The sequence below is a fragment of the Podarcis melisellensis genome (assembly GCF_964234715.1).
Source record: "Podarcis melisellensis genome assembly, chromosome: 2".
NCBI lineage: Eukaryota > Metazoa > Chordata > Lepidosauria > Squamata > Lacertidae > Podarcis > Podarcis melisellensis.
In genome coordinates, this window is record NC_138529.1 from 110,193,893 (window position 1) to 110,221,631 (window position 27,739).

At 45.3% G+C, this 27,739-nt stretch overlaps 4 protein-coding genes and 2 long non-coding RNA genes across 7 annotated transcripts in view; 1 reads left to right on the plus strand and 5 right to left on the minus strand.

Annotated features, from left to right (window-relative positions):
- The window catches only part of LOC309365021 (macrophage mannose receptor 1-like), a 255,572-nt gene that overhangs the window by 43,144 nt on the left and 184,689 nt on the right, over positions 1-27,739 (plus strand). The window lies entirely within an intron of this gene.
- Positions 1,872-4,294, minus strand: LOC309365475. The gene is made up of 3 exons (XR_014166182.1): positions 3,330-4,294; positions 2,657-3,076; positions 1,872-2,240 (listed from the first exon to the last, which is right to left on the minus strand). It is a non-coding gene; the product is annotated as an uncharacterized lncRNA (long non-coding RNA).
- Positions 4,303-8,029, minus strand: LOC309364808 (uncharacterized protein). The gene is made up of 2 exons (XM_081902725.1): positions 7,698-8,029; positions 4,303-7,120 (listed from the first exon to the last, which is right to left on the minus strand). The coding sequence occupies exons 1-2, from the start codon at positions 7,729-7,731 to the stop codon at positions 5,667-5,669; spliced, it is 1,488 nt and encodes a 495-aa protein (XP_081758851.1). The 5' UTR covers positions 7,732-8,029; the 3' UTR covers positions 4,303-5,666.
- LOC309363211 (zinc finger protein 165-like) lies at positions 9,194-14,509 on the minus strand (the record flags this gene model as incomplete). Its single annotated transcript, XM_081899317.1, has 4 exons — positions 14,424-14,509; positions 10,458-10,962; positions 9,837-9,912; positions 9,194-9,303 (listed from the first exon to the last, which is right to left on the minus strand). The coding sequence occupies exons 2-4, from the start codon at positions 10,869-10,871 to the stop codon at positions 9,194-9,196; spliced, it is 600 nt and encodes a 199-aa protein (XP_081755443.1). The 5' UTR covers positions 10,872-10,962; positions 14,424-14,509.
- Positions 20,975-23,089, minus strand: LOC309363212 (vomeronasal type-2 receptor 26-like; the record flags this gene model as incomplete). Its single annotated transcript, XM_081899318.1, has 2 exons — positions 23,054-23,089; positions 20,975-21,867 (listed from the first exon to the last, which is right to left on the minus strand). Exons 1-2 carry the CDS (start codon positions 23,079-23,081, stop codon positions 20,975-20,977), a joined length of 921 nt encoding a protein of 306 aa, XP_081755444.1. The 5' UTR covers positions 23,082-23,089.
- Positions 23,400-27,585, minus strand: LOC309365477. The gene is made up of 3 exons (XR_014166184.1): positions 27,510-27,585; positions 25,147-25,944; positions 23,400-23,624 (listed from the first exon to the last, which is right to left on the minus strand). It is a non-coding gene; the product is annotated as an uncharacterized lncRNA (long non-coding RNA).

Sequence of the window (27,739 nt, forward strand, 5' to 3'; positions counted from 1 at the left end):
GTGCGGCGCTTCCCCTCTGTCCCCGGACGGTCTCCATAGGAACACATTGATTGATTTTCAATGCATTCCTATAGGAAACCGTGCTTTGCAAGACGAAAAACTCGCAAGAAGAAAAAACTTGCGGAACGAATTAATTTCGTCTTGCGAGGCACCACTGTACAGTGGTACCTCAGGTTACATACGCTTCAGGTTACAGACTCCGCTAACCCAGAAATAGTGCTTCAGGTTAAGTACATTGCTTCAGGATAAGAACAGAAATTGTGCTCCGGCAGCATGGCAGCAGCAAGAGGCTCCATTAACTAAAGTTGTGCTTCAGGTTAAGAACAGTTTCAGGTTAAGTATGGACCTCCAGAACAAATTAAGTACTTAACCCGAGGTACCTCTGTATATAAAAACATTTCCCGAAGAATCCTGGGATCTGCAGTTTAAGGATGCTGGGAGTTGCTAGAAAACATATGTACAGTGGTACCTCGGGTTACATACACTTCAGGTTACATACACTTCAGGTAACACACTCTGCTAACCCAGAAATAGTGCTTCAGGTTAAGAACTTTGCTTCAGGATAAGAACAGAAATCGGGCTCCGGCAGCGTGGCAGCAGCGGGAGGCCCCATTAGCTAAAGTGGTGCTTCAGGTTAAGAACAGTTTCAGGTTAAGAACGGACCTCCAGAATGAATTAAGTACTTAACCTGAGGTACCACTGTATTTCTTCGTAGAGCTACAATCCCCAAAGGTCCATAAGAAGAGGAATTTGACTGTTAAACCACTCTGAGAATTGTAGCTCTTTACGGGTGTATGTGTGTATCATCCTAAGAACTCTTGGCACTCTTAACGAACTACGCTTCCCAAAATTCTTCAGGGGGAAGCCACAATTGTTAAAAGTGGTATAACAATGTATGATGCAGATTTGTCCTCACTAAATGTTTGGGGGTGGGTGGAATGCAGAATGTTATGGAATCATGAATATCTTCTTCTTTGGCGATCACTCGTAGCTGAGTAAGATAAACACAGTTTTAACAATGAGTCCGTAAGTGACTGTGGAGGCCAATTCTGGATCCATGCATCCTTCCACAGTGGGGACATTGGTTTCTGGGCGGGAGTTGATCACGGTGTGGATTTGCCAAGCGTGCCTTCCTCCTAGCACGTTTCTCCCTTGTGCCCTGAGTTCGAGTATCTTCAAAGCCCATGACACCTTTGGTAAAGGCTGTTCTCCAACTGGAGCACTCGCGGGCCAGTGTTTCCCACTTGTCAGTGTATATACTACATTTTTTAAAGATTTGCCTTGAGACAGTCTTTAAACCTCTTTTGTTGACCACCAGCATTACGCTTTCCATTTTTAAGTTCGGAATAGAGTAGTTGCTTTGGAAGACGATCATCAGGCATCCGCACAACATGACCAGTCCAATGAAATATATCCTGAACGCAACATCATCTACTTACAGTACAACTTGTCACTGTTATGGGGAAAGGCTGAGTGAGCAGATCAGCCAGCCAGCCAGTGGGAAAGCTTTTGGTTAAATGAAACCAAACTGACCTCAATTCTGGTGCAGTGTACTTTATTTGATCTTAACATGGAAACCCACTGTGGTATACAGTGGTACCTTGGGTCAAGTACTTAATTTGTTCTGGAGGTCTGTTCTTAACCTGAAGCACCACTTTAGCTAATGGGGCCTCCCACTGCCTCCGTAGCACGATTTCTGTTCTCATCCTGAAGCAAAGTTCTTAACCTGAGGTACTATTTCTGTGTTAGCGGAGTCTGTAACCTGAAGCGTATGTAACCTGAGGTACCACTGTACAGTGGTATCTCGGGTTACATACGCTTCAGGTTACATACGCTTCAGGTTACACACTCCACTACTTGCAAAGCAAAAGAGTCAAGCATAGCTCATCTGTTTGGGCATGCTGGTTTCAGTGACCAATTCGTGCTTCCAGTCAAGTAGAGTATAAGATGAGGAAGCTTTGGCCCTCCAGATGTTGTGGGATCAAAATTTCCATCTGCCCAAACCAGCATGGCCAGTGGTCAGGGATGATGTAAGCTGTGGTTCAGGGCTGAAGATTAGACACTTCTGAAGTAAAGCCTTCGAAAGTGTACAAATTCTCCCAATTTGCAATCAGATGCAGGCTTGTTTTTCCTTCAGGATTGCTGTTGTTGCTCCGTGGAGAGGCTGAGCAAAGCAGAGGGAAGCCATGTTAGCATACGGCTGGGCTGAAAAGAAGGAAAGCAAAGACCTGCCTGTATGCCTATTTTTATTATTTACCGTAATATTATTGAAGGCTGATCGCTGAAGAATTGATGCTTTTGAATTATGGTGCTGGAGGAGACTTTTGAGAGTCCCATGGACTGCAAGAAGAACAAACCTCTCCATTCTGAAGGAAATCAGCCCCGAGTGCTCACTGGAAGGACAGATCCTGAAGCTGAGGCTCCAGTACTTTGGCCACCCCATGAGAAGAGAAGACTCCCTGGAAGAGACCCTGATGTTGGGAAAGATGGAGGGCACAAGGAGAAGGGGATGACAGAGGAGGAGATGGTTGGACAGTGTTCTCGAAGCTACCAGCATGAGTCTGACCAAACTGTGGGAGGCAGTGGAAGACAGGAGTGCCTGGCGTGCTCTGGTCCATGGGGTCACAAAGAGACGGACACGACTAAATGACTAAACAACAACAAATATTATTGAATTTATATACCGCTCTATACCCAGAGGTCTCAGGGCAGTTCACGTCTTTGTTCACTGCGAAGTGAAGTGGAACTATGACGGTGTTTTGTTTTTCAGTTGTGTAACAATTTGCTGCCACTCAATACAATACCATATTTATTAAATTTATATCCCGCTCTTCCTCCCAAAGGAGTCTACAGCGGCAATTTATATGAGAAGTAAGGGTATTTAGATATATAAATTCTGTATCCTTTTGCCTTCTGTATACCTTTTGTGGTGCAGCAAGAGATTTATCTTTCCAAACATATGAGACCGACTAAGAACACTAGAGGGTCATAGTCCTTCGCGTGCTGACCAAATCTGAACATATGTTGCAGGCACTGTTCAACGCATTTTTTTGAGAAAGGTGTCCCTATGGTTTTTCTTTCTATATTTGTATCTTTTGAACAAAAAAAATTCCTTCCAGTAGCACCTTAAAGACCAACTAAGTTAGTTCTTGGTATGAGCTTTCATGTGCATGCACACTTCTTCAGATACACACAGATACACTTCAGATGTATCTGAAGAAGTGTGCATGCACACGAAAGCTCATACCCAGAACTAACTTAGTTGGTCTTTAAGGTGCTACTGGAAGGAATTTTTTTTTGTTTTGACTATGGCAGACCAACACGGCTACCTATCTGTAACTGTATCTTTTGAGTTTCTTTCCCCCTGGAAGCCCCAGCTGCCACGTTAGTGTGTGAATGATCCAAATTTATACTTTTGAGAACTTTCCAAAAGCAAACCGTGGTCATTCCTTCAAAAAAATAAAAATAAATGAGGGGTATCTTTCTATTTTCAGTTACTAATGAATTGGATACAAAAAAAAAAAATATTATCAACAATAATATTAGGTCAGAGCACACAGCCATCAGCAAAAAAAGTTGCTGGAAGATGGAAGCCATTTTCCATAGATGGTGCTTATTCCATGAAATGATACCAGGAAAAACAACTCACAAACTTTTATATAAAGTACAGTTGTACCTTGGAAGTCGAACGGAATCTGTTCCGGAAGTTTGTTCAACTTCCAAAACGTTCGGAAACCAATGCGCGGCTTCTGATTGGCTGCAGGAAGCTCCTGCAGCCAATCGGAAGCTGTGTACGCCGCACCAAATGTTTGGGTTCCAAAGAACGTTCGCGTACCGGAATACTCACTTCCAGGTTTGTGATGTTCGGGAGCCAAAATGTCTGAGTACCAAGGCGTTGGGGATCCAAGGTACGACTGTATTGCAAACGTTCCACAAAAACAAAAAAACCAAAGTAGGTTTCTAAAACCCTTACAATTGGGGGAGGGACGGACCTTTATTTATTATTATTTAATAAAACCTATATGCCACTTGATGGTAACAAAACATCTATGTGGTTCACTAGAAATGTTAAAATTATCAATTAAAAAGTTGAAAACAAGTAAAACATTTGAAATAAAAAGGCAAAATTAAAACAGTTAAAAATATTATAATTGCCAGTATAAGATTAAAACACATCTACATCTATGCCTCTGGAAAGGCATACCTGATTAACAAGTATGTTAAGCAGGTAACAAAAGAGTGCAGCAATAGTCTGAGAGGAATTTCAGTTAAGGAGTGATCGAGAGCAGGGTTCACCTGGGGAGGGCTTCTCAACCTAGTATACCATTAACAGTGTATGTAAACAGAAGGAACCTTCAACTATTTTGTAGTGTATGTTCATGTTACAATAGATACATCCACATTCACTAATAGCTGAAGGGATGGGACCACAGGTGATACAGATTGGCAGCCAGGATACACACACAGACAAAAGATATACGTTGGACAAAGTGGCTTCAAATCTTGAGAAGAAGAGCAAGACTTCTTTGGAGTGTTAAAGCTGACAATCTGTGGGGCGCAAGGCTTCGTGAAGCGGGTCACAAAACCTTGACTGGACACACTGCCACTCAGCATGGTTTCAACAACACCTCGTCCGTTATGAGTCTCAGTTTAACACTGGGCAGGAAGTAGATCAGTGTCACCGTCTCAAGGAATATATGTGAGACACTGACACAAATTTCCCACGAGTCAAGATCTGGTGTCCTATCCACACAGCATGGGAAAATGAGTCGGATGCTGCCATTGGGGTGAGCTGTGTTGTTCAGAGTCTCGGTTCAATTTAAGCCTCCTTTCATGTGTCTTGACATGTGCAGAAGAGAAGTGAAGTTGGCTGAAGCAAACAAATTTGCTTCCTGTTGCTCCCAACCACCTTTGAGATTCAATGAACAGAGAAGAAGAGTTTGGATTTGATATCCCACTTTATCACTACCCGAAGGAGTCTCAAAGCAGCTAATAATCTCCTTTCCCTTCCTCACCCATAACAAACACTCTGTGAGGTGAGTGGGGCTGAGAGACTTCAGAGAAGTGTGACTAGCTCAAGGCCACCCAGCAGCTGCATGTGGACGAGCGGGGAAGCGAACCTGGTTCACCAGATTACAAGACTACCGCTCTTAACCACTACGCCACACTGGCTCTCAGTGTGGTGTAGTGGTTAAGAGAACTCTTTCTTCCTCATAGATACAGTTCTTTGCTCCCGGCATGCACTCATTATGTACTTTGAATGATCAAAGGAGGACAGGGGAATCCTTTCCTTCCTTCTCACAGAGGAAAACTTGTGGAGTTTCTGACAGATGTCCTGTATGCGTTTAGCAGATACCAGGAAGAGCTTCAGTTGATACCACCACCACCCTAGACATGTTGAGGAGGACAGCGGAGGTCAGAAGCACCACAAATTTGCAATCTGGAGGCTCTAGAAGCGGAACTACGTCAGCGTCTTCAAAGGAAAGCTCAGCATTGAGAGCTGAGTGTTGCCAAATCACATCTTGGCCAACGGCTTGCACCTCACAGATCTAGGTACATGGTATGAAAAAATACTGACTGTGTACTCCATGGTTTTGAGAGACAAGGTCACCTTCTGTGCCGGGTGGCCAAATGACAAGAACACTGTTGCAGTCCTCACCTTCATACTAATGAAAGTCTCCTAAAATTAAATCCGTACACAGCCACTGATATGGTTTCTCGCCACTGTGAGTTCTTTGATGGGTGGTTAGATTGGAGCTCTGGCTGAAACACTTTCCACATTCCAAGCACTGATAGGGTTTCTCCCCGCTGTGAGTTCTTTGATGGGAAGTGAGACTTTTCTTCCAGGTGAATCGCTTCCCACACTCCAAACACTGATAAGGTTTCTCGCCGCTGTGAGTTCTTTGATGGTAAGTGAGGTAGGAGCTCTGGCTGAAGCTCTTTCCGCATTCCAAGCAGTGGTATGGCTTCTCCCCGCTGTGAATTCTCTGATGAGCCGTGAGATTGGACCTATGACTGAAGCTCTTTCCACATTCCAAGCACTGATAGGGTTTCTCCCCTGTGTGAATTCTCTGATGAGAAGTGAGAGGTGCGCTCTGACTGAAGCTCTTCCCACATTCCAAGCAACGATATGGCTTCTCCCCGGTGTGAATCCTTTGATGGGAAAGAAGACTTTCCTTCTGACTGAAGCTCTTTTCACACTCTTGGCACTGAAACGGCTTCTCCCCACGGTGACTACTTTGATGTCGGCGGAAGTTTGTGCTCGCATTAAAGCTTTTCCCACATTCCAAGCACTGATAGGGTTTCTCCCCTGTATGAATTCTTTGATGGGAAGTGAGACTTTCCTTCCAGGTGAAGCTCTTTCCACACTCTTGGCACTGAAATGGTTTCTCCCCACGGTGAATACTTTGATGGCTATGGAACTTTGTGCTTGTGTTAAAGCTCTTTCCACACTCTTGGCACTGAAAGGGTTTCTCCCCGCTGTGAATTCTCTGATGTCGACGGAAGTTTGTGCTTGTGTTAAAGCTCTTCCCACATTCCAAGCACTGATAGGGTTTCTCCCCTGTATGAATCCTTTGATGGAAAGTGAGACTTTCCTTCTGACTGAAGCTCTTCCCACATTCCAAGCACTGATATGGTTTCTCCCCTGTATGAATTCTCTGATGGGAAGTGAGACGGTCGCTCCGACTGAAGCTCTTTCCGCACTCCAAACAGAGATATGGTTTCTCCCCACTATGAGTTCTTTGGTGGGAAGTGAGGCGGTGACTTCGACTGAAGCTCTTTCCACATTCCAAGCAATGATACGGTTTCTCCCCTGTATGAATTCTCTGATGAGAAGTGAGACTTTCTTTCTGACTGAAGCTCTTTCCGCACTCTTGGCAATGGAACGGTTTCTCCCCACGGTGAATACTTTGATGTCGACGGAAGTTCCTGCTTGTATTAAAGCTCTTTCCACATTCCAAGCACTGATAGGGTTTCTTCCCAAGGGGATTTCTTTGATAGGAAGCGAAATGGGAGCTCTGACTGAAGCTCTCTCCATATTCCAAATATTTAGATGGCTTCTCCAATGTGTGGATTTTGTTGTGAACTACCTTGTTCTTAATTTCCAATTCATCCCCACCTGCAGCAAATGGAGAAATGGATTAGAGCCTCAAGAAAATAATGTAGCCCCAAATTATTGAACACTGCTAATTAATGCTTGTGAAAGAGGAAGAACTGATTGGATTTAGATGCGAGGTCTTCCTACAGGGTTCACTGCCTTTGTTGACTGCCATTAGCTGACATATTTATGGGAACCTGAGATTTGAAAAACCTGGTTCTTTTCTGGAAGGGATTTTGTTTGGCTCCATCATGGAATCTGCTGCATCTTCAATGTCAGTAGTTTCTTTGGTCAACCAAAAACTGACAGAATCAAAATTAAAAAAAAAACTTGATAGAAGTTTCTTTAACACCCCTAACAACTCTGAAGGCCTGGGTGGGGTGGTTCAGAGCAGACTGTTTAAAAAGGCAAAACCAGAGGAATAATATTCACAGACAAAACAAAATATAGCCTTCCATTCAAGGTTAGCTGTGGGGGTGTTAGTGTCCCAAATGATTTGGGTGGCACTGTTGAGCTACGTCAAAATCTTGGCACTTTATGACATAGCAATACGTATTGAATTTCAAAACAGGTATGACAATCCAACAGAGAGCCTTACCAAGAGAGTCCATCATCTCACAGTTCTCCTCCATGACTTTGTTATGCAGAGCTCTCTGGTCAGGATCCAGCAATGCCCACTCCTCGTCTGTGAAATAAACAGCCACATCTTCAAAGCGCACTGGACCCTAAAAGAAAAAGGGAAATGTCTTCCTCTTGGACAGCATATCTGCTTCATATTTTTCTGTCATTTTCTCCCTGGTAATTGCTACGTTGCTTTAATGATACTGTTTTGCTGCACATTTTAAATTTTGGGTGTTTATTTTAACATTTTAACGGAATTCTTTTATTGTGTATTTTAATGATGCTTATTAATCTTTGTGTAACTGGGTGGAACTCCACATTGTGTCGTAGTGGTTAAGAGTGATAGACTCGTAATCTGGGGAACCGGGTTCGCGTCTCCGCTCCTCCACATGCAGCTGCTGGGTGAGCTTGGGCCAGTCACACTTCCCTGAAGTCTCTCAGCCCCACTCACCTCACAGGGTGTTTGTTGTGGGGGAGGAAGGGAAAGGAGAATGTGAGCTGCTTTGAGACTCCTTCAGGTAGTAATAAAGCGGGATATCAAATCCAAACTCTTCTTCAATCATACTGTCTGTGCAAGCTTTCCAGTTTGCCAGCTGGAAGGCTCTCCTCTCTCCTCTCCCCTTGTGCTGTTCTGTGGGGGGTACCCTCCCAATGTCCTAAAGCCGAAACCATATAACACCGGTCCTGAAAAACCTATATTTGCTCCCTGTACGTTTCTGAGCACAATTCAAAGTGTTGGTGCTGATCTTTAAAGCCCTAAACGGCCTCGGCCCAGTATACCTGAAGGAGCATCTCCACCCCCATCGTCCAGCCCAGACACTGAGGTCCAGCGCCGAGTGCCTTCTAGTGGTTTCCTCACTGCGAGAAGTGAGGTTACAGGGAACCAGACAGAGGGCCTTCTTGGTAGTGGCACCTGCCCTGTGGAAAGCCCTCCCACCAGATGTCAAGGAAATAAACAACTATCTGACTTTTAGAAGACATCTGAAGGCAGTTCTGTTTAGGGAAGTTTTTAATGTTTGATGTTTTATTGTGTTTTTAATGTTCTGTTGGGAGCCACCCAGGGTGGCTAGGGGAACCCAGCCAGATGGGTGGGTTATGTATGTATGTATGTATGAATGGATAAAAGAATAAATAAATAAATAAATAAAATTCAAGGAGTGCATGGGGGGGGGGGGAGAGCCCTGTTTTGCAACTGATGGAGCTGGTTAGGTGAATCCTGGCCACTGTTTTTCATGGTTTGTAAAACTGCATAGAAGCGTACTTCAGCATTAAACGATAAACATATAAATAAAAACTTCAACTATTGATAAATAATACTAGCGACAATTAGAAAGCTAGTTACGGTGAGGCGGCTGTTTTTTATTCTCAGCACATAAACTGCCATGAATGGCCTTTTCAGCCATTGTTAAAGGAAGCTCTGACAGAAGCCCAGAGGAGAGAGATTTGTTTGGGCCCAGTGGCGCGCTGACTGCCCTAGTCCACTGCCTCTTCTCCCACAATGCTCCTTCCCCCTACCTGATCTGCTTCCTCTCTGCCACGATGAAAAGATGGATGAGAAGGTCTTGCCAGCATCATTCTGTCACCTGTGAGAAACAAGGGCAGGCGAGAAGCCTTTAGTGCATGCTTCTCAAAGGTCAAGTGGTGCATCTCTTAACCTACAAATCGGCCTTAGAAAAAGTCTCACCTGCTGGGTGTTTTGACATTTGTACCCATTTCATATTTTAGTTGCGTAAAAATACATCCCCTCTCCTTGGGGCCCGTGGCTTCAAGTGTCTTCCCACAAAGGATTAAAGGAACCCATGGATTAGTTTCAAAATTGTTAAGTTGTGGGTGAACATATCAGACGACACAGCGATTCTTCAAACAGCTCTTGTTTATTCAGAGGCCAGAATAGAACTGAACTGAAGGGTTCAGCCAGCCTGCTTATATAGAGCTCCAGTACAACGTAACTGTAGCAACTTTCTAAAACTATCCAATCACTGAACGTCACTTTCGATCCCTTATTTGCATAACTATCTACAGTATCCCCCTGTTGGTCCAGGGCAAGAACTTCAGTACATAACAAAAATCAACAGAATGCGACCAAACTGAGAGAGAGAAAATCATTCACCCTTACCCAGTGGCCTCTGTCTGGTGTCCAATCTCTCTGCCTCAGAGTAATCCATGCACAATTCTACAAACAGATTCGCTCCCTGAATTAGCAACAAGGATTGCAAACAAAGAAAGGGGAGAATGATTAGAAAAGGAACAGCAGAGGCAAGGTATATCCAATTATCATTCCTTGGATGCTTTCCAAAAAAGGACAGGCGACCAGTAGAGACTCATGGGGTACCTTTCCTCATGTTCTGAGCCCATGAAGATGAAAGTCTCTCTCAGATAAACTAACGGGAAGAATTCGAAACTGGCGGGACCAGAGATTCACCGAAGATTGGTGTAAATTTACGGACTATTTGAAAAGTAGTTATGATGACCAAATTACATTTGTAGGTTTACAGGAAGTTTTGTAAGGTTAATAATTGGAATTATTGCTTTATTGAATGAAAAGGATGATGTTAGTTATGATAATTAAGGCAATATGAATGTAAGAAATGCAGAACAAATTAAAAAAATGGAAGATCATCAGAGGTGCTGATGGAAGTCCAAAAAGATTGTATAAGTGATGAAACTTTGTGGAATACATGATAATATGTTTGAAAATTAATAAAAATTATATATATAAGATGAAAGTCTCTCTCACCTCCTGTGTGGCCTGCTTGCTCTCCACTGCCTGACTCAGGAGGAAACCTTCGGCCAGGGCCACTGCCTGGGAACTGGTCTCCACTCCACATTCCCTCACCCAGCTCTCCATCTCTGGTGGAAGGACAGCCAGGAACTGCTCCAAGATCACCAGGTCCAGCATCTGAGCTTTCGTATGCCTTTCTGGCTTCAGCCACTGACGACAAAGGTGGTAGAGTCGGCTGCAAACCTCTCGGGGTCCTTTGGCCTCCTGGTAGCAGAACTGCCTGAACTGCTGGCTCTGCACATCTGAGCTGAGGGTGTCCTCCTCACCCAGGATCTTCTGCACTGAGTTTTCCCAGAATCCCCCGGTGCTCCCGGTTTGTATGGTATTGCCTCTTCCTTCTCGAGGGCCAGGCCAGTCTTGCTCATCCATCTGTGCTCACAGGACGACTCCAGGAGATCTGAAGGAATCCTTTTGTCTTCTGCCACGTCTTGCTTCTCCCAATTAAGGGTGCCAGCAAGTTCTGCAAAGCAATTACATTATCATAAAATTAATACACTGTCAGGAGAAGGAAAATGTTCCCTGAGCAAGTGTGGATAAGTCCTGCTAGGAACCAGAGCTGGGTTGCACCATAGCCTGGACTCTGAGCTAAGAAAAGAAAGAAAGAAAGAAAGAAAGAAAGAAAGAAAGAAAGAAAGAAAGAAAGAAAGAAAGAAAGAAAGAAAGAAAGAAAGCAAGCTACAATGCAAAATGTACAGGCAACTCAAGCGATTTCTTTGAGATGAATCACTTCATTTCATTTCATTTGTTAGACTTATTAGCTGCTTGTCACCCAAAGGTCTCCAAGCAACTTACAGCATATGCAAAAAACAAACATACATACACACGCAACACAGTGGACGCTTGTGTTGCGAATGTGATCTGTGCAGGAAGCACGTTCGCAACCTACAGCATTCAAAACCCACAGCAGCGTGTCTGCGCACGTGTGGGTTGCGATTCGGCGCTTCTGTGCATGCACGACCGCTGAAACCCGGAAGTAACCCGTTCTGGTACTTCCGGGTTTTTGGCGGTCTGTAACCTGAAAATACGCAACCTGAAGCATCTGTAATCTGAGGTATGACTGTACATATTACCATGGGGGGGGGGATGGGGGAACCATATAATATATTAATATTTCATATAACATAACATCAATGCAAAAAACATACCGTATTTTTTGCTCTATAAGACTCACTTTTTCCCTCCTAAAAAGTAAGGGGAAATGTGTGTGCGTCTTATGGAGCGAATGCAGGCTGCGCGGCTTTCGCTGAAGCAAAGAGAGCAAGAGGGATTGGTACGCACTGATCCCTCTTGCTCTCCTGGCTTCGCTTCGCTGCAGAGACACTGCACAGCTTTCACTCTCTGTGCAGCGCCCGTTTAGTGAAGCAGGAGGAGAAACGAAGCCCCTTCCATTTCTCCTCCCGCTTTGCTGGAGAGGCGCTGAGCAGAGAGGGAGAAAACATTTTTTTTCTTGTTCTCCTCCTCTAAAACTAGGTGCATCTTATGGTTGGGTGCGTCTTATAGAGCGAAAAATACGGTACTCAAGTAACAAAAAAGCAATACTCAGACCCCCCCCCCAATTAACAAATAGACAAAAATAAACAGAACTTCAGCCTCCCCTTAGCATAAAAATCATTCACATCAGACCAACTAAGAGAGCCAGTGTGGTGTAGTGGTTAAGAGCAGTAGATTCGTAATCTGGGGAACCGGGTTCGCTTCCCTGCTCCTCCACATGCAGCTGCTGGGTGACCTTGGGCCAGTCACACTTCTCTGAAGTCTCTCAGCCCCACTCACCTCACAGAGTGTTTGTTGTGGGGGAGGAAGGGAAAGGAGAATGTTAGCCGCTTTGAGACTCCTTAAAGGGAGTGACAGGCGGGATATCAAATCCAAACTATTCTTCTTCCTCTTCAACTACTTTCCCCCTTTAACCTCCCCACTCCACCCAGAAGTCTGGTGCTGCAAATCAGTGGGGTGTGTGTGTGTGTGTGTCTGTCCAGTTTTCTCCGGGGTTGCTCCTGCCTTTCAGTGTTTTCAGTCAATGAACGGAGTCAGAACTGTGACTGACAAGTGAGTGAATTGTACCTACCGTAGTTCAATTTGGACACTAGGCTATAATGTGGATCCTAACCTCAGGGTCCTAAAAAGTTTCTCTCCCTCTCCCACCCCCACTTCAGTTGCACATCCCCCCCCCACTTCCATCTCATTTTCTAGCACCTGGACAAGTAAAGAAGTACTGTAATTATGATTGTAGGAATGTGCTTGTAAAACAGTTTTTTTAAAAAAACTGTTTTTAATACTGTGTTCTAATGTCGTAATCTGCCCTGGGAATTTCGGGTGAAGAACGGGTTTGCATTAGAGTTAGGGGTTAATAATAATAATAACCCACCCAAAAAGATAAAGGACCCCTGGATGGTTAAGTCCATCAAAGGCGACTATGGGGTTGCGACGCCCATCTCGCTTTTCAGGCTGAGGGAGCCAGCATTTGTCCACAGACAGCTTTCCAGGTCATGTGGCCAGCGTGACTAAACTGCTTCTGGCGCAACGGAACACCATGATGGAAGCCAGAGCGCACAGAAACGCCGTTTATCTTCCTGCCACAGTGGTACCTATTTATCTACTTGTACTTTGACGTGCTTTCAAACTGCTAGGCTGGCAAGAGCTAGGATAGAGCAACGGGAGCTCACCCCATCGCAGGGATTCGAACCACCGACCTTCTGATCAGCAAGCCCCAAGGCTCAGTGGTTTAGACCACAGCGCCACCCAAGTCCCTCTACCCACACACAAGCATGTAGACTCAGGCGGCCTCGGTGACTAGCAGTGTCCATTTCCAGCTCTGGCTAGTTTGCCAGCCAGTCAGAGATGATGTGGTCATGGTACGCCATGCTGTGGATCAGAATTGGATTACTGCAATGCGCTCTCTGTGCAACTGCCCTTGAAGGCGACTCAGAAACTGGTCCAAAACCCCCTCCTTCCCCTGAAACACGAGACATGTGTTTTCAGGACCTGCCCTGTTCCTGTGGCTATAATTTCCTGACACTTTTCAATATTGAATATTTCTTAATACTGCGGGGGGGGGGGGGGAATAAAGCCTCAACAAAGGGGGGTGGAGGTGGGACTTGTTGGAATTTGCAGGGGTTTTTTTCTCCCTCAGGGTTTTTGCATTAATAAACACAGACTAAACACAGAATAAAAGAAAGCCTCAAACACACGTACACACACAATCAGCGTTTTGCTCCATCTGGTTGATCTAAATTTAAATTATATTCACTTCGACACCCCTCCCCCCATATTCATCAAAAGACCAACACTTCATATTGTTTCATTGGTAACATAAGAGGAAAAATCACTATTATACATAATTAACCTGAGTCTCTAGATATAGCATTTGGCTATGTGATGCTGTAAACTCTGCTCTATCCTGTTCCCTCCTTTGTTTTCGGCTTTGTTTAAACCAATTCGCGAACCAAGAACGTCTACACGGACCACTGAAAACGAACCACATGTTGTAGATATTGCTGCAAATGTATTGTGCTTTTTTATGTGATATGCAAACGACATGAGAAGGCTTGGTCTCTCTCTCTCTCTTTGTATCATTTATTATTCCTGTGATCCTTGTTCATAAATGTGACTTCTTCATTCATCGGTTTATTTGCATTCCATTTTCTTTTTTTCCTGACCCCAATATCCCTCCCCAAGCTGCGAATTGATACAACTACAGAAGAATACAGTTGCAGACCTAAATGTAAAACTCGCCCCCCGCCTGGCTTTGCAAAGGGGAAGCGGAGAGGAACCTCTGCTCCCGGATTTGGGGGTTGTGTCTTGGAGGGGGCTTCCCCCATGCATTAGCTGACCGGGGGGGGCATGCACCCTCCCCCTGCAGCCCTGGGACCCCCCCCCGCCACTTCTCCCAAATGCACACTATTGGAGAAGAGAGGGAAGACTCACCAGATCCCTTAAGCCCCCGCCGCCCCCGCAGCACTTAGAGAGGAGAGACACAAAAGCCGTGCCCCCCCCCTCTTGCAGGAAGGGACTTTGGGGGGAGGGGCTTTTGGTCTGGAAGACCATGGAACTGTCCTCTCTAGGAATCCAGAGCACTTCATTTTTAACCCTTGGAAAGCCGAGCGCAGCCTCCCTCTCAACGCGCACACGCAAAGATGTTTTATTTTAGGGGTTCTGAGCTGCTCCGTCCCTTGGCCAGAAACGGGAAGAACAGTTTGCACTGAAAAAGACTGGGAGAAATAGGAAACCCCATTATAGAAGCATGGCATTGTAGAGCTGAAAGGGACCTGAGAGTTATTTAGTTCAACATGGACATAGCCAATGGGGGAGCAGGGAGGGGCAGCTGACCCCTCAATAAAAATTTTGTTTTTTAGTCCTTTAGTCGTGTCCGACTCTTCGTGACCCCATGGACCAGAGCACACCAGGCACTCCTGTCTTCCACTGCCTCCCGCAGTTTGGTCAAACTCATGCTGGTAGCTTCGAGAACACTGTCCAACCATCTCGTCCTCTGTCGTCCCCTTCTCCTTGTGTAAGCAAAAAGACATTTGCCTCCTTTACTGCAGAGGAATATTTGAGGTCATTGGGAGAGTCAAAATGGCATCAGGATTGCTCTCCTGTACTATTTCAGACACATGGTTTATAGATTTAGATATGTGCGCATTTATGAATATTTATTCTATATTTGAGACCTTAGCAGTTGCGTAGCGTGGGTTGTCAGCACCCGGGGCAAGGCAAGTAATTTGCACCCCCTAACCCGTGGATTTGATCCCCCTAACCCGTGGATTTGCGCCCCCTAACCCGTGGATTTGCGCCCCCTAACCCGTGGATTTGCGCCCCCTAACCCGTGGATTTGCGCCCCCTAACCCCCAGATGTTGCGCCCGGTGCGCCCGGCCCCCCCTGCACCCCCCACGCTATGCCACTGGACCTTAGAATTCTTACAATACTCCTACCGTCAGAAAGTTATTCCTGATGTTGAGTTGGAATCTCCTTTCTTGTAGCTTTTGAAGCCATTGGTTCGTGTCCTACTCTCCGGAGCAGGAGAAAACAAGCTTGTTCCTTCATGCGAAGAGCCCTTTAGATATTGGAAGATGGCTATCATATCTCCAATTCAGCCAGCTCTCAGAATGAGTGAAGATGGGAGAGGCTACCCCCATCCCATTAAACATATTGATTTTTAATTGTATTTTAGTTCCTGCTCTTATTCCTTGCAATTCTTTGTATTGCAGCCTTCATTCTGTGGAATGTGATAAAATGCAAAACCTAAGTTATAAAAGAAGCAATAAAAATACAATTAAAGTTCATGCACAGAACAGAACACTGCAAAGGCTACAACAAGCTGGGGGGGGGGGTGGAGGAATCTATGAAGTGGTCTGCTAAAGCCCTCAGCAATTTTCAAGTGGCCATGGAGTGCGAACTTACCCCTGTTGTAAGCTACTTTGAGGACCTTGGCTGAAAATTGGCATGTGAATCTTCTATCATTGCACCTCTGCCCAGTTGTGGGTCAGAGCAGCCCAGGATCCGTGTGAATAAAATGGGCATCTTCTCTAGCCTTTGCTAGCTTTTAAAGGGGTAGAAGCAGACACAAACAAGGCCCCAGAGTGGGAGCAGAAGCTGCTCTCCTCTTACAATACGATACGATACAATACAATACAGTACAATACAATACAATACAATAATCTTTATTGTCATTGTCCCATACAGAACAACAAAACTCTATACCAGACATTCAAAAACCAACAAGCCTGCTATCCCACCTATCCCAGTCTGGTTAACCCCCTGCTAAGTGGTATAATAATAATAATAATAATAATAATAATAATAATAATAATAATAATAATATAATAATACCCCGTCCATCTGGCTGGGTTTCCCCAGCCACTCTGGGCAGCTCCAAACAGAGTATTAAAAACATCAAACATTGAAAACTTCCCTAAACAGGGCTGCCTTCAGATTTCTTCTGAAAGTCAGATAGTTGTTTATTTCCTTGACATCTGATGGGAGGGCGTTCCACAGGGCAGGTGCCACTACCAAGAAGGCCATCTGCCTGGTTCCCTGTAACCTCCCTTCTTGCAGGGAGGGAACCGCCAGAAGGACCTCAGAGCTGGACCTCAGTGTCTGGGCTGGACGATGGAGGTGGAGATGCTCCTTCAGTTCTGGGTCTGATCAGTGCCTGATGGGTGACTGTCTGGAAACCATAGTCCCTTGCTGATAAGAACACAGGAAGAGCCCAATAGGAGGAAAGAAAATGCTAAAAGGTAAAGGTAAAGGTACCCCTGCCCGTACGGGCCAGTCTTGACAGACTCTGGGGTTGTGCGCCCATCTCACTTAAGAGGCCAGGGGCCAGCGCTGTCCGGAGACACTTCCGGGTCACGTGGCCAGCGTGACATCGCTGCTCTGGCGAGCCAGAGCTGCACACGGAAACGCCGTTTACCTTCCCGCTGGTAAGCGGTCCCTATTTATCTACTTGCACCCGGAGGTGCTTTCGAACTGCTAGGTTGGCAGGCGCTGGGACCGAGCAGCGGGAGCACACCCCACAGCAGGGATTCGAACCGCCGACCTTTCAATCGGCAAGTCCTAGGCGCTGAGGCTTTAACCCACAGCGCCACCTGTGTCCCTAAGAAAATGCTAACTCACAGCAAAATAGCATGTCTCTCCCCTGCGAAAAGTCTTTACAGCTGTGAGCCCTTCCATCTTATGCCTAGGTTGTACATATGTGCAAATAATGCTATATATACCATAAAAGACACCAGAGTCTCCAGTGACCTTTATTCCAGGTACCATTCTCACTGCTTGGAGATACAGTGCATGCAGCATTCGCCTTATAGCTCTTACGGACAAAGGTGAACAGTGCCAAAGTCACTCATCTTCTAGTAACCTCCAGATTAGACTACTGTAATGTGCTTTACATAGGACTGCTCTTGAAAAAAGTCGGTAACTTCAGCCAGTGCAGAATGATGCTGTTGGAATGATGACAGGAACTAGGCATTTTGAGTCTATCATGTCAGTACTATGGGATTTGTATCGACGGCCAATAATATTCCAGGCTCAGTTTAAGCTTCCATGCCTTTAATGGCATTAACAGCATGGAAATTGGGTATTTTAGCCCCCCCCCCCCGGATCGTGCGAAGATCCCTTGACCTCTGGCTCCGATGTAAATCAGTAACTCATGTCTGCTGACATGAGCACACTATATCAGCAGAGCAAACTGCACAAACAGAAGAGGCGTGAGGCTTGTGGATACATACTACAAGCTATGGATTTATTAAGCATAAATCAGGACAAAGAAACATGTCGTCTCTCCTTGCCGTCTCCTCAGAGAGAGAGTCAAAAGACAAAGCTATACACAGCGGAAGTTCCGCTTACGCCAGCAAACTGTGCTGGAATGTAAACAGACATGTGACACGTAACAATCCCATGTCTGCAACTTAAGGTGGAATGCAAAATCCCAACACCACCTGCCCCTCCCCACACAGTCCTGTCATCATCTGGGGCCCTGCTGCAAATTCCTCAACACTTTTAAAGGATTGTGTCGGTTTTATTCTGCATTCATCATGGTTTGTAAATACCGTATTTTTTGCACCAGAGGACACACTTTTTCCCTCCTAAAAAGCAAGGGAAAATGTGTGTGCGTCCTATGGAGCGAATGCAGGGGGGAGGCAGGCAGGAAAAGCCCCCAAGAGTCGCACACAAGCTCCGTGCGCTCTTGCGGGCTTTTCCACAGGAGGGAGAAGGGACTGACTGGCCACATCAGTCCCTTCTCCCACCTCCCAGAAAAGCCAGGAGAAGCTGCGATCTCTTTAAAGGGGTTGCGCAGCTTCTGCGGGCTTTTGCGAGAGGTGAGGGAATCCCCCCACCTCCCAGGAAAGCCAGGAGAAGCCGTGCAGCCCTTTTAAAGTGCGTGCGGCTTCTGCCAGTTTTGCGGGAGGTGGGGGAATTCCCCCATTTCCCAGAAAAGCCAGGAGAAGCCGTGATCTCTTTAAAGGGGTTGCGCGGCTTCTGCGGGCTTTTGGGAAAGGTGAGGGAATCCCCCCACCTCCCAGTAAAGCCAGGAAAGCCCTGTGCAGCGTCTTCCGGCAAGGAGAGGCTGCACAGGGCTAAAGGGGAAGCCAAAACAGTGAGCGGGATCCATCTCGCTCGCTGCCTTGGCTTCTTCCATAACTGCGCGCAACCCCTCCGGCAGGGAGAGGTTGTGCGCAGCCTGTACGCTGCTCTTTGGGGCTGGGGGATTTTTTTTCTTCTTCTTCTTGATTTCCCACCCTAAAAACTGCGTGTGCCCTATGGTCCAGTGCGCCCTATGGTGCGAAAAATACGGTAAGTCTCCTTGGGAAAATAAGGAGGGTAGAAAATGTTAAAATAAATAATAAATAAAACAAATATACTCTAATTTCTGAAGGCTGCATTCAAGTAAATAGTTGTGCTAGGGGGAGCCACTGCAAGGAGTCCTGCTACCACAACTGGCCTTTCCCAGATCAGCTCTGGAGGATCAGGAGAAACCCCAGAGCAGCACTCAGGGTGAGGAGAGGTCAGCTAATTCCCTCAGCCAATGAGAGGAGTGAGCCAGCAGGAAAGAACACTGGGCATGCTGGAGTTAACTCTTTATCAGCCGCAGTTAGCTCTTGATCTGCACAGGAGTGTCAGGTGTAATGTGCGCAGCAACTCGCACTTGCTGGATCATCATGGACCACTTATAAACGCCATCTCTAACTCCTCGAAAGATTCCATCAACGGTGTCTCCGAAAATTTTTACACATCACTTGGGCGAACTAATATCAGTGTACTGGAAGAAGCCAAGATCACCAGTGTCGAAGCAGTAATTCATCAACATCAACTTCACTGAACTGGTCATGTTGTGCGGATGCCTGATTACCATCTTCCAAAGCAATTACTCTATTCCGAACTTAAAAATGGAAAGCGTGATGCTGGTGGTCAACAAAAAAGGTTTAAAGACTGTCTCAAGGCAAATCTAAAAAAATGTAGTATAAACACTGACAACTGGGAAACACTGGCCTGTGAGCACTCCAGTTGGAGAACAGCCTTTATCAAAGGGGTCATGGGCTTTGAAGACACTCAAACTCAGGATGCAAGGGAGAAACGTGCTAAGAGGAAGGCACGCTTGGCAAATCCACACCATGATCAACTCCCGCCCAGGAACCAATGTCCCTACTGTGGAAGGACATGTGGATCCAGAAATGGCCACAGTCACTTACAGACTCAGAACCTTGTTTAAGGAAGACAATCTTACTTGGCTACGAGTGATCGCCAAGGAAGAAGAAGAAGAAAGCGCAGCAACTCTTCTCCAGCAGGTCTTGCCCCAGTAAGGCAGTTGTGGAGACCTCCCTACAATTGCCCCAGCCAACTCAAGCAATCTGAGACTGTGTCTGTACGAAGCTAACTTCTCCTCTGCTCTCTTCATGCCTCTCCTGGTTCTGGGAAACCAGTAGGGAGCAGGAAGGGGAGACACTACTGCATTGCACTCTACGTGGGGCTACCTTTGAAGGTGACCCAGAAACTACAACTAATCCAGAACACGGCAGCCAGACTGGTGACTGGAAGCGGCCCTCGAGACCATATAACACCGGGGTCTTGAAAGACCTACATTGGCTCCCAGTACGTTTCCGAGGACAATTCAAAGTGTTGGTGCTGACCTTTAAAGCCCTAAACTGCCTCAGTTCAGTATATCTCCACCCCCATCGTTCTGCCCGGACACTGAGGTCCAGCGCTGAGGGCCTTCTGGTGGTTCCCTCACTGCGAGAAGCCAAGTTTACAGGGAACCAGGCAGAGGGCCTTCTCGGTAGTGGCACCTGCCCTGTGGAACGCCCTCCCACCAGATGTCAAAGAGAACAACAACTACCAGACTTTTAGAAGACATCTGAAGGCAGCCCTGTTTAGGGAAGCTTTTAATGTTTGATGGCTCTTCACCAGCTGAACTCATCTCTGCCTCCCTCCTCTCCTCCTCCAGCTTCTGCCTCTTTCTGGATTGCTCTCTGCTACAGACTCCTCCCTGCTCACTAAGCCCTGTTTACCTCTACAGCTTCTGACACCTCCCCACAGTCTGACCATTCATCATCGTCTCACTCCTAATCCCTAGGCACTGAGCCTCCTTCCCAAGCTGGGACCTGCAACTATTACCCCACAGCCAACCAGTCTGTGACATCCAAGGAGGAATACCAGGGTTGCTGTAGCGATCTCCTTAGCGGCATGTTTATTTCCACCCTGAAATCAGACCTTGCAAAATGGGTCTGGTGAAAACATAGGTGCATTAGTTGAATAAAACCCTATAATATTAACATGATTCTACTTGGATTCAGATAGGAATAAAGTGGGAATGTCTATATTTAAAAGAAAAGGGCTCCGACCATCCCATTGTCATTAGAGACCAGTTCCCTTTCTGATTCACGTGAAGGAAAGAAATAGTCAGGGAATGAATGCTGCAGGAATGTATATTGATTTTATTAATGCCGTGCTATGAAAAATGTACTAATATTAGAAACCATCATTACACCATCAGATGCTCCTTTTTATTCAGATCTGGCCTCAGGACAATAATGTAGCACTTGGGGATAAAGATGCAACCCAGTAACCCCGAACTGGAGGCCAGGATAGAGAAGACCTGCACGGCTACCATATATTTCCCCTTGGTGCTCAGGTAGGCTGGCACAAAGGACACCCAAACACTGCAAAACACCAGCATGCTGAAGGTGATCAGCTGGGCTTCGTTGAAGGCCCCAGGCAGCTTCCTGGCTAGGAAAGCCACCGTGAAGCAGACGGCCGCCAGAAAGCCCATGTAGCCAAGGGCAGAAGAAAACATGGCAACAGAGCCTTCGTTACATTGCAGAATGATCTGCCCAGGCTGGGAGTGCATGTCGGAGTCTGGGAAGGGGGGAGACATTCCCAGCCAGACCATGCAGATGCCCCCTTGGACACTGGAAAAAGACAAGACCAGGGAGTTGGCCAAGCTCTTGCCCAGCCATTTCCTCATCTGGCTCCCTGGCTTTGTGGCCATAAACGCCACCACCACCGTGATAGTCTTTGCCAACAGGGAAGACACGGCCACGGAGAAGATGATGCTGAAGGCAGTTTGTCGGAGAAGGCAGGTCCACTTCTGGGGCCGACCGATGAATAAGAAGGAGGACAAGAAGGAGAGCAGGAGGGAGACGAGGAGCAAGTAGGTGAGGTCCCGGTTGTTGGCCTTGACTATTGGTGTGTCAAAGTGTTTAATGAAGATTCCCAAAAGAAAACCAGCAGTGAGGGACAAAAGCAGGGCAAAAGAAGCCAGGATGATCCCCAGAGGTTCTTCATAGGACAAGAAATGTATAATCTTGGGGACACACTGATCTCTGTGTAGATTGGAATTCTGATCATCTGGACATTTGTTGCAATGTTTTGCATCTGAAAAACACAAGAGTGACCTCAGTGTTGCCAGTATGAATATTACAGCCATGACATTCCATAGTCTACTACATACCAACAATTCTGTGATTCTTATCTGATTACTGTATTTTGGGTTGTGGGTTTGCCTTGAAGCAAATTTGTGCTATAATTTTTTTTTAATATTTTTTTTCAATGCAGAGTCATAACAAAAATTACAAACATTGAATCCAAAATAATACTATACATTCAAAAATCCCGGGAACATATAGAAAAAAACCAGAAAAGGAAAAGAAAAGAAAAAAAAGCAAAGGAAACAAAACTAAACTAAACAAAAACAAAAAAGCACACATCTACAGAACAAAACCATATCATTACGTACATAAACACAAATTGACTTCCTTCCTTTGTTCTAAGTCCTCAAAAAATTTACTCTTACTGTATTGTTGTGTCTAATTAGATTACTTCCATCTTTGTGCTTTTTTACACCATTTTTCTTATTCTTTAACCCTGTAAAGCATCATTCATTACAACCCCATTCTTTTAATAATTTCTGGTCCGATTGTCCCCTTATGTAAGCTGTGAGTCTTGCCAGATTTATGTATTCACAAAATTTAATTTGCTAATCTTTCACTGATGGAATTTTTCTGCCTTTCCAGTTTTTAGCTATAAGCATCCTGGCAGCTGTTGTTGCATAAAGGAATGCTTTCCTTTGATTTTCAGGGATATCATTTGTAATTAAACCTAAAAGGAATGCCTCAGTTTTTTTACTAAAGGATATTTTAAACATCTTTTTGAGTTCTTCATAGATTTCATTCCAGAATTGTTTAATAGGTCGGCATTCCCACCACATGTGAAACATTGTTCCTGTTTCTTTTTTACATCTCCAACAGGTGTTCGATTATAATTTGTAAATTTTAGCCAATTTTACTGGAGTTAAGTACCATTGGTACACCATTTTCATAGTCTACTACATACCAACTATATTATTCTGTGATTCTTATGTGATTACTGTATTTTGGGTTGTGGGTTTGCCTTGAAGCAATTTTGGGCTATAATTTGGGGTCAGAATAAAAGTATTAAGGGCCAGCATATTCCATTGAGCTCCTTTAGTGGAGCAAAATCCATAGGTACCAATGCTTAGAATTGAAGGTGATTTTCTACTATGAAAAGGCAACTTCTTAAATATCCTTTCAGGGACATTTACCTTCCTGAATGGAGATTGTTCCTTCCATGCATTCAACACAAGCATAGCAGCAAATTGGTTCTCCCTCCTTAATGGCCTTGGCATAGCCTGGACGACAGCTTTCGGTACACCTTGAAAGAGGCACATTCTAGCCAAAATGAGAAAAAACATCAAGCAGAAGATGTTAGGGCTTTGTGGATAGGAGGAGCCATAGAGTGCAGCTAGGATTGAATCATACAATGAGGTTAGAACTGCAGCATAAGATATGTAGGTGTCAGTTTGCTGCTGACAGTCCAAGTTCATAGTATTGCTTGGTCTGAGGTATCAAAGAGAATAAGATGTGATTAATTATTTCACCCACCTGATTGAACCATCTGGGCCACACAATGACATTCTGGTCAATGGCAAACTTGATTTTCTCTTCAGATGCTGATCTCTCTACACTCCCAACTTTCAACCCAACAAGGGACTTATTGGGAAACGCCACCCAGTTGACAATGTCAAAGTCAGCTGCCAGCTCCCCATTCTCATCCCAATAAGCTCCGTCCATGGAAAAGTTGTAAATGTGGAGGTTTCTTAGGAAAGAGTGCAGCTAAAATGGTACAGGAAAACACACCCACAATTAGCAAACGAGGAACAAATCTGCATACATGAGCCTTGCCCACTTGGAGCAATGGTGCAGTCCCTCAAGGACTCAGCTAGGTGCATTAACCCATTGAGATATTGAGTATTACTACTGTAATACAAAACACAATTACGTTTTATTATTTACCGTATTTTTCATCCCATAGGACGCTCCGTCCCATAGGACGCACCTACTTTTTTTGGGGGGGGGGGAAATAAAGGAAATTTTTTCCCCTTTATTTTCCCCAAAAAAACCAGGTCGGGGAACAGTGGGATGGCGGTGCTGTGCCTCCCCGCTGTCCCCCGAGCTTGCCGACACCAGCGCGGAGCACGGGGCGTCCTCCGAAGGGCACCCCGTACTCCGCGCTGCCGGCTGCCGCCCACAAGCCATGCACGCCCGGGGGAGATCCCCTGGGTGCGCAAGGCTTGCCGACACCAGCGCGGAGCACGGGGCGGCCTCCGAAGGGCGCCCCGTGCTCCACGCTGCTGGCTGCCGCCCGCAAGCCTTGTGCTCCCGGGGGGAGATCCCCCGGGTGCGCAAGGCTTGCCAACACCAGCGCTTCTGGGTGCCGGCAAGGTCTCTGCTAGCCGCCTCTCCCAAGGCTAGCGGAGCGCTGCGCTAATCCCAAAGCTTGGGGCGTGCGGAGCTTAGCGCGCCCCAAGCTTCTGGGTGCCGGCAAGGTCTCCGCTAGCCTTGGGAGAGCTGGGTCTCCCACGGCTAGTGGATAGCTTCCTGAAGCCTGGAGAGCGAGAGGGGTCGATCCGCACCAACCCCTCTCGCTCTCCAGGCTTCAGGGAAAGCCTGCATTCACCCCATAGGATGCACACACATTTCCTCTTCATTTTTGGAGGGGAAAAAGTGTGTCTTATAGGGCGAAAAATACGGTATGTATCAGAAAAAGATTGGAAAGAACAACTAGCAGTATCATTATACCACCACAGAAGTTTTTTCTGCTTGCTGCTTTCCCAGAGGTATCTGTCTGCTACAGTCAGCCCACCCATAAGGTGGGCGAGGACCCTGCCTTGGGTAGCGGAAGGCCAAGAGGCAAGGCCCACATGGAAGCCCTTGGCAGAGAAGCAGCCCTGGCAGTGGCACCAGCTGCTGGTGAGAACTCATTGGAAGCTGCTGTCTCCACCACTTCCACTTTGGGAAATAGGGGCAGGCTGCTGGATTCTGGAATTTTGCCCCAAAAGCTGCCCAGAGAGGAGGAGATAACCGCCCCTCCCCCTTTACAAGGATCCACACTCAACTCCAAGTATATTTCAGAGATATATCAGAAACTTGACAAAATGGGTTTGCCTCAGATACGGGTTTGAAAAATCACCTCTGTCAAGACCATCAATATGTCCTCAAATATGTATTTAATTAATGAGCTAATGTTTGATGGTGCGTAAGAGAAAGGATTGTTATTATTATTAATCAGATTTATATACTGTTCTTCATTGAAAGATCTCAGGGTGGGTCACAAGATAAAAACACAAGGTCCTACCTGCCACGGTCGTTGTCTTTGAAGATCCATCTTACCACTTCCCACCACGGCCCTCTGGCTTGGTTTGGATGAGTATACAGTACTCAGAACACTTGCCATGGCCTGGATAGTGTTGTAAATACTGTAGCTGTCTTGAGACAGCGTTCTCTCAGTAAAATCTTGTGACAAGGTCCCCAGTTCTTTATTCTCTGTGCATCTTTTCTGGACTCGCTCAGAATTCTTTGAAAGAGAACACTTAAATGCTGTCTTTATAAACTGGGTGATTTCAGGAGCATAGGGTTCAAATGTTTCATATTTTGCCTTCTTTGTCTGGATGAAGAAGGACAAAGACGCAGGGACACCCAAGGGATCATAGTGAGCTATTATACTCAAAATGAGATCCTGAAGAACTGTTGAGACCCAGACTTTCCCCACCGTTTTTTTAACCATTTTCGCACTTTCTGTGATATACACGTTTACAATAAGTGTGGATTGAACACTTCCATGGTAAACAACTACATTGACTTCATGCTGTCTGAGAAATGAATACAGGTGCTTTGGATTATAAACCTCAGTTTCTTTGATACTTTCTGAGAAGGCCACACAAATATCATTCTTTGTGACCGCAGCTGTGAAGGTCCTCATGAACCTTTCTCCATCGCCATTGTCTGGTGCAATGAGACCGATCCACGTCCATTTGAAATGCAGGAGCAATTTGACCACAGCCAGGTGAGGAGGTCCTTGTTTTGGGACCATCCGATAGGAGAAAGGGAACTGAGATTTATCAGTTGATGCACGACTAGCAAAACCATAACTGACCTAGGAAAAAAAGGAAGAGTTTGGGTTTTTGTTTTGTTTCCAAGACCAAGTGCAACAATTGGGTGACGAATGTTGCAGCCAGATCACCCTCACATCCTAAATTTTATAGAAATTTATTTATGTATGCTACTACAGCAGCAAGAATGTTACTTGCCCCAAAGTGGAAAGAAGCAGAAGTTCCAGCAAAGGAAGAATGGATACAAAAATTCATGGAATGTACAGAAATGGCAAAACTTACTGGAAGAATGAGAAATCAAGATAACAAACTTTTTATAAAAGCATGGAAATGGTTTATTGAATATTTACAGATCAATTGTAAACAGATAAAAACATTAGCAGGATTAATGTAATAACCTGCAGTTTTCTAATAACAGTTTTCTATTTACAGTAGATAAATAAATGAGCAAGTTAAATGAACTTGGATATGCAGAAGTTATTAAAAAATAAATTTAAGGAACTGCAAAAGAGGGAGAAGGAAGTCAAATTTTGAACTGTTAAATTGATTACAGATAGGTAGCCGTGTTGGTCTGCCATAGTCAAAACAAAAAAATTCCTTCCAGTAGCACCTTAAAGACCAACTAAGTTAGTTCTTGGTATGAGCTTTCGTGTGCATGCACACTTCTTCAGATACCATGTAATGTGGTATCTGAAGAAGTGTGCATGCACATGAAAGCTCATGTGTATCTGAAGAAGTGTGCATGCACACGAAAGCTCATACCAAGAACTAACTTAGTTGGTCTTTAAGGTGCTACTGGAAGGAAATTTTTTTGTTACATTGATTGTAAAACAAATGAAATGTATAAATTTGAAAAATATTTTAAAAACCTAATAAAAAACCCGAACCCGTGAATAACTAAGAAAATGTTCGTCATTATGATTGGTTAGTTGTATCTGAACTTGAGAGCCAAGATTTTTATGTATTTAAAAGGTGGACAACAAAAGAGGTTTAAAGACACTCTAAAGGCAAATCTTTAAAAATGCAGTATGAGCACAGAAAACTGGGGAACACTGGCCTGCCAACGTTCCCATTGGAGAATTGCCTCTACCAAAGGTGTCGTGGACTTTGAAGAATCGTGAACCCAGGACCACAGGGAGAAACGAGCTAAGAGGAAGACACATTTGGAAAATCCTCACTGTGATCAGCTCCCACCTGGAAACCTAGGTCCCCACTGTGGAAGGATGTGGGGATCCAGAATTGGCCTCCACAGTCACAATTTTACTTGGTTATGAGTGATCGCCAAAGAATAAGACCAAGAAGCTAGCCTAGCAATTCTAACAACCGAATCCTTGCTGGATCCAGAAATTAGAAAGGACTCAGACTTACAGCTTAACTCCTAAGTGGTGTATGGAAGTACAACATAAAAACAATAAAACAGAATTATGCAACAGAGCTGCAAAAATAAAAACAAAACAAACTAAAACATCTAGCCCCATAATTCAGCAATAACAGAAAACAAACATAGGATCTAAGAAACCCTAGACGAAAAGATACATCTTTATATACAGTCATTGTAATGTGGATATTGGCTCAGTCCCCAACCCACCCACATGCCCCCAATTCATACCTGTGGGATTTTATAAATGTTCAGAATGGTTGAAATGAGGCTGGAAATAGCAGAGTTGCCTCCTTCCAGAACGGCCAGCAGCTTATTCTGTCTTTCACAGATGTAGTTTGGAACATTCTTCTGCCCACCAGACAGCAGGTCTAGCACAGCTTCATAAGTCATTCTTCCATTGAAATTGCTGTCATAGAGGTTGTAGCCCAGGGTGATGTTGGGCAGGAGCCTGGGATTCC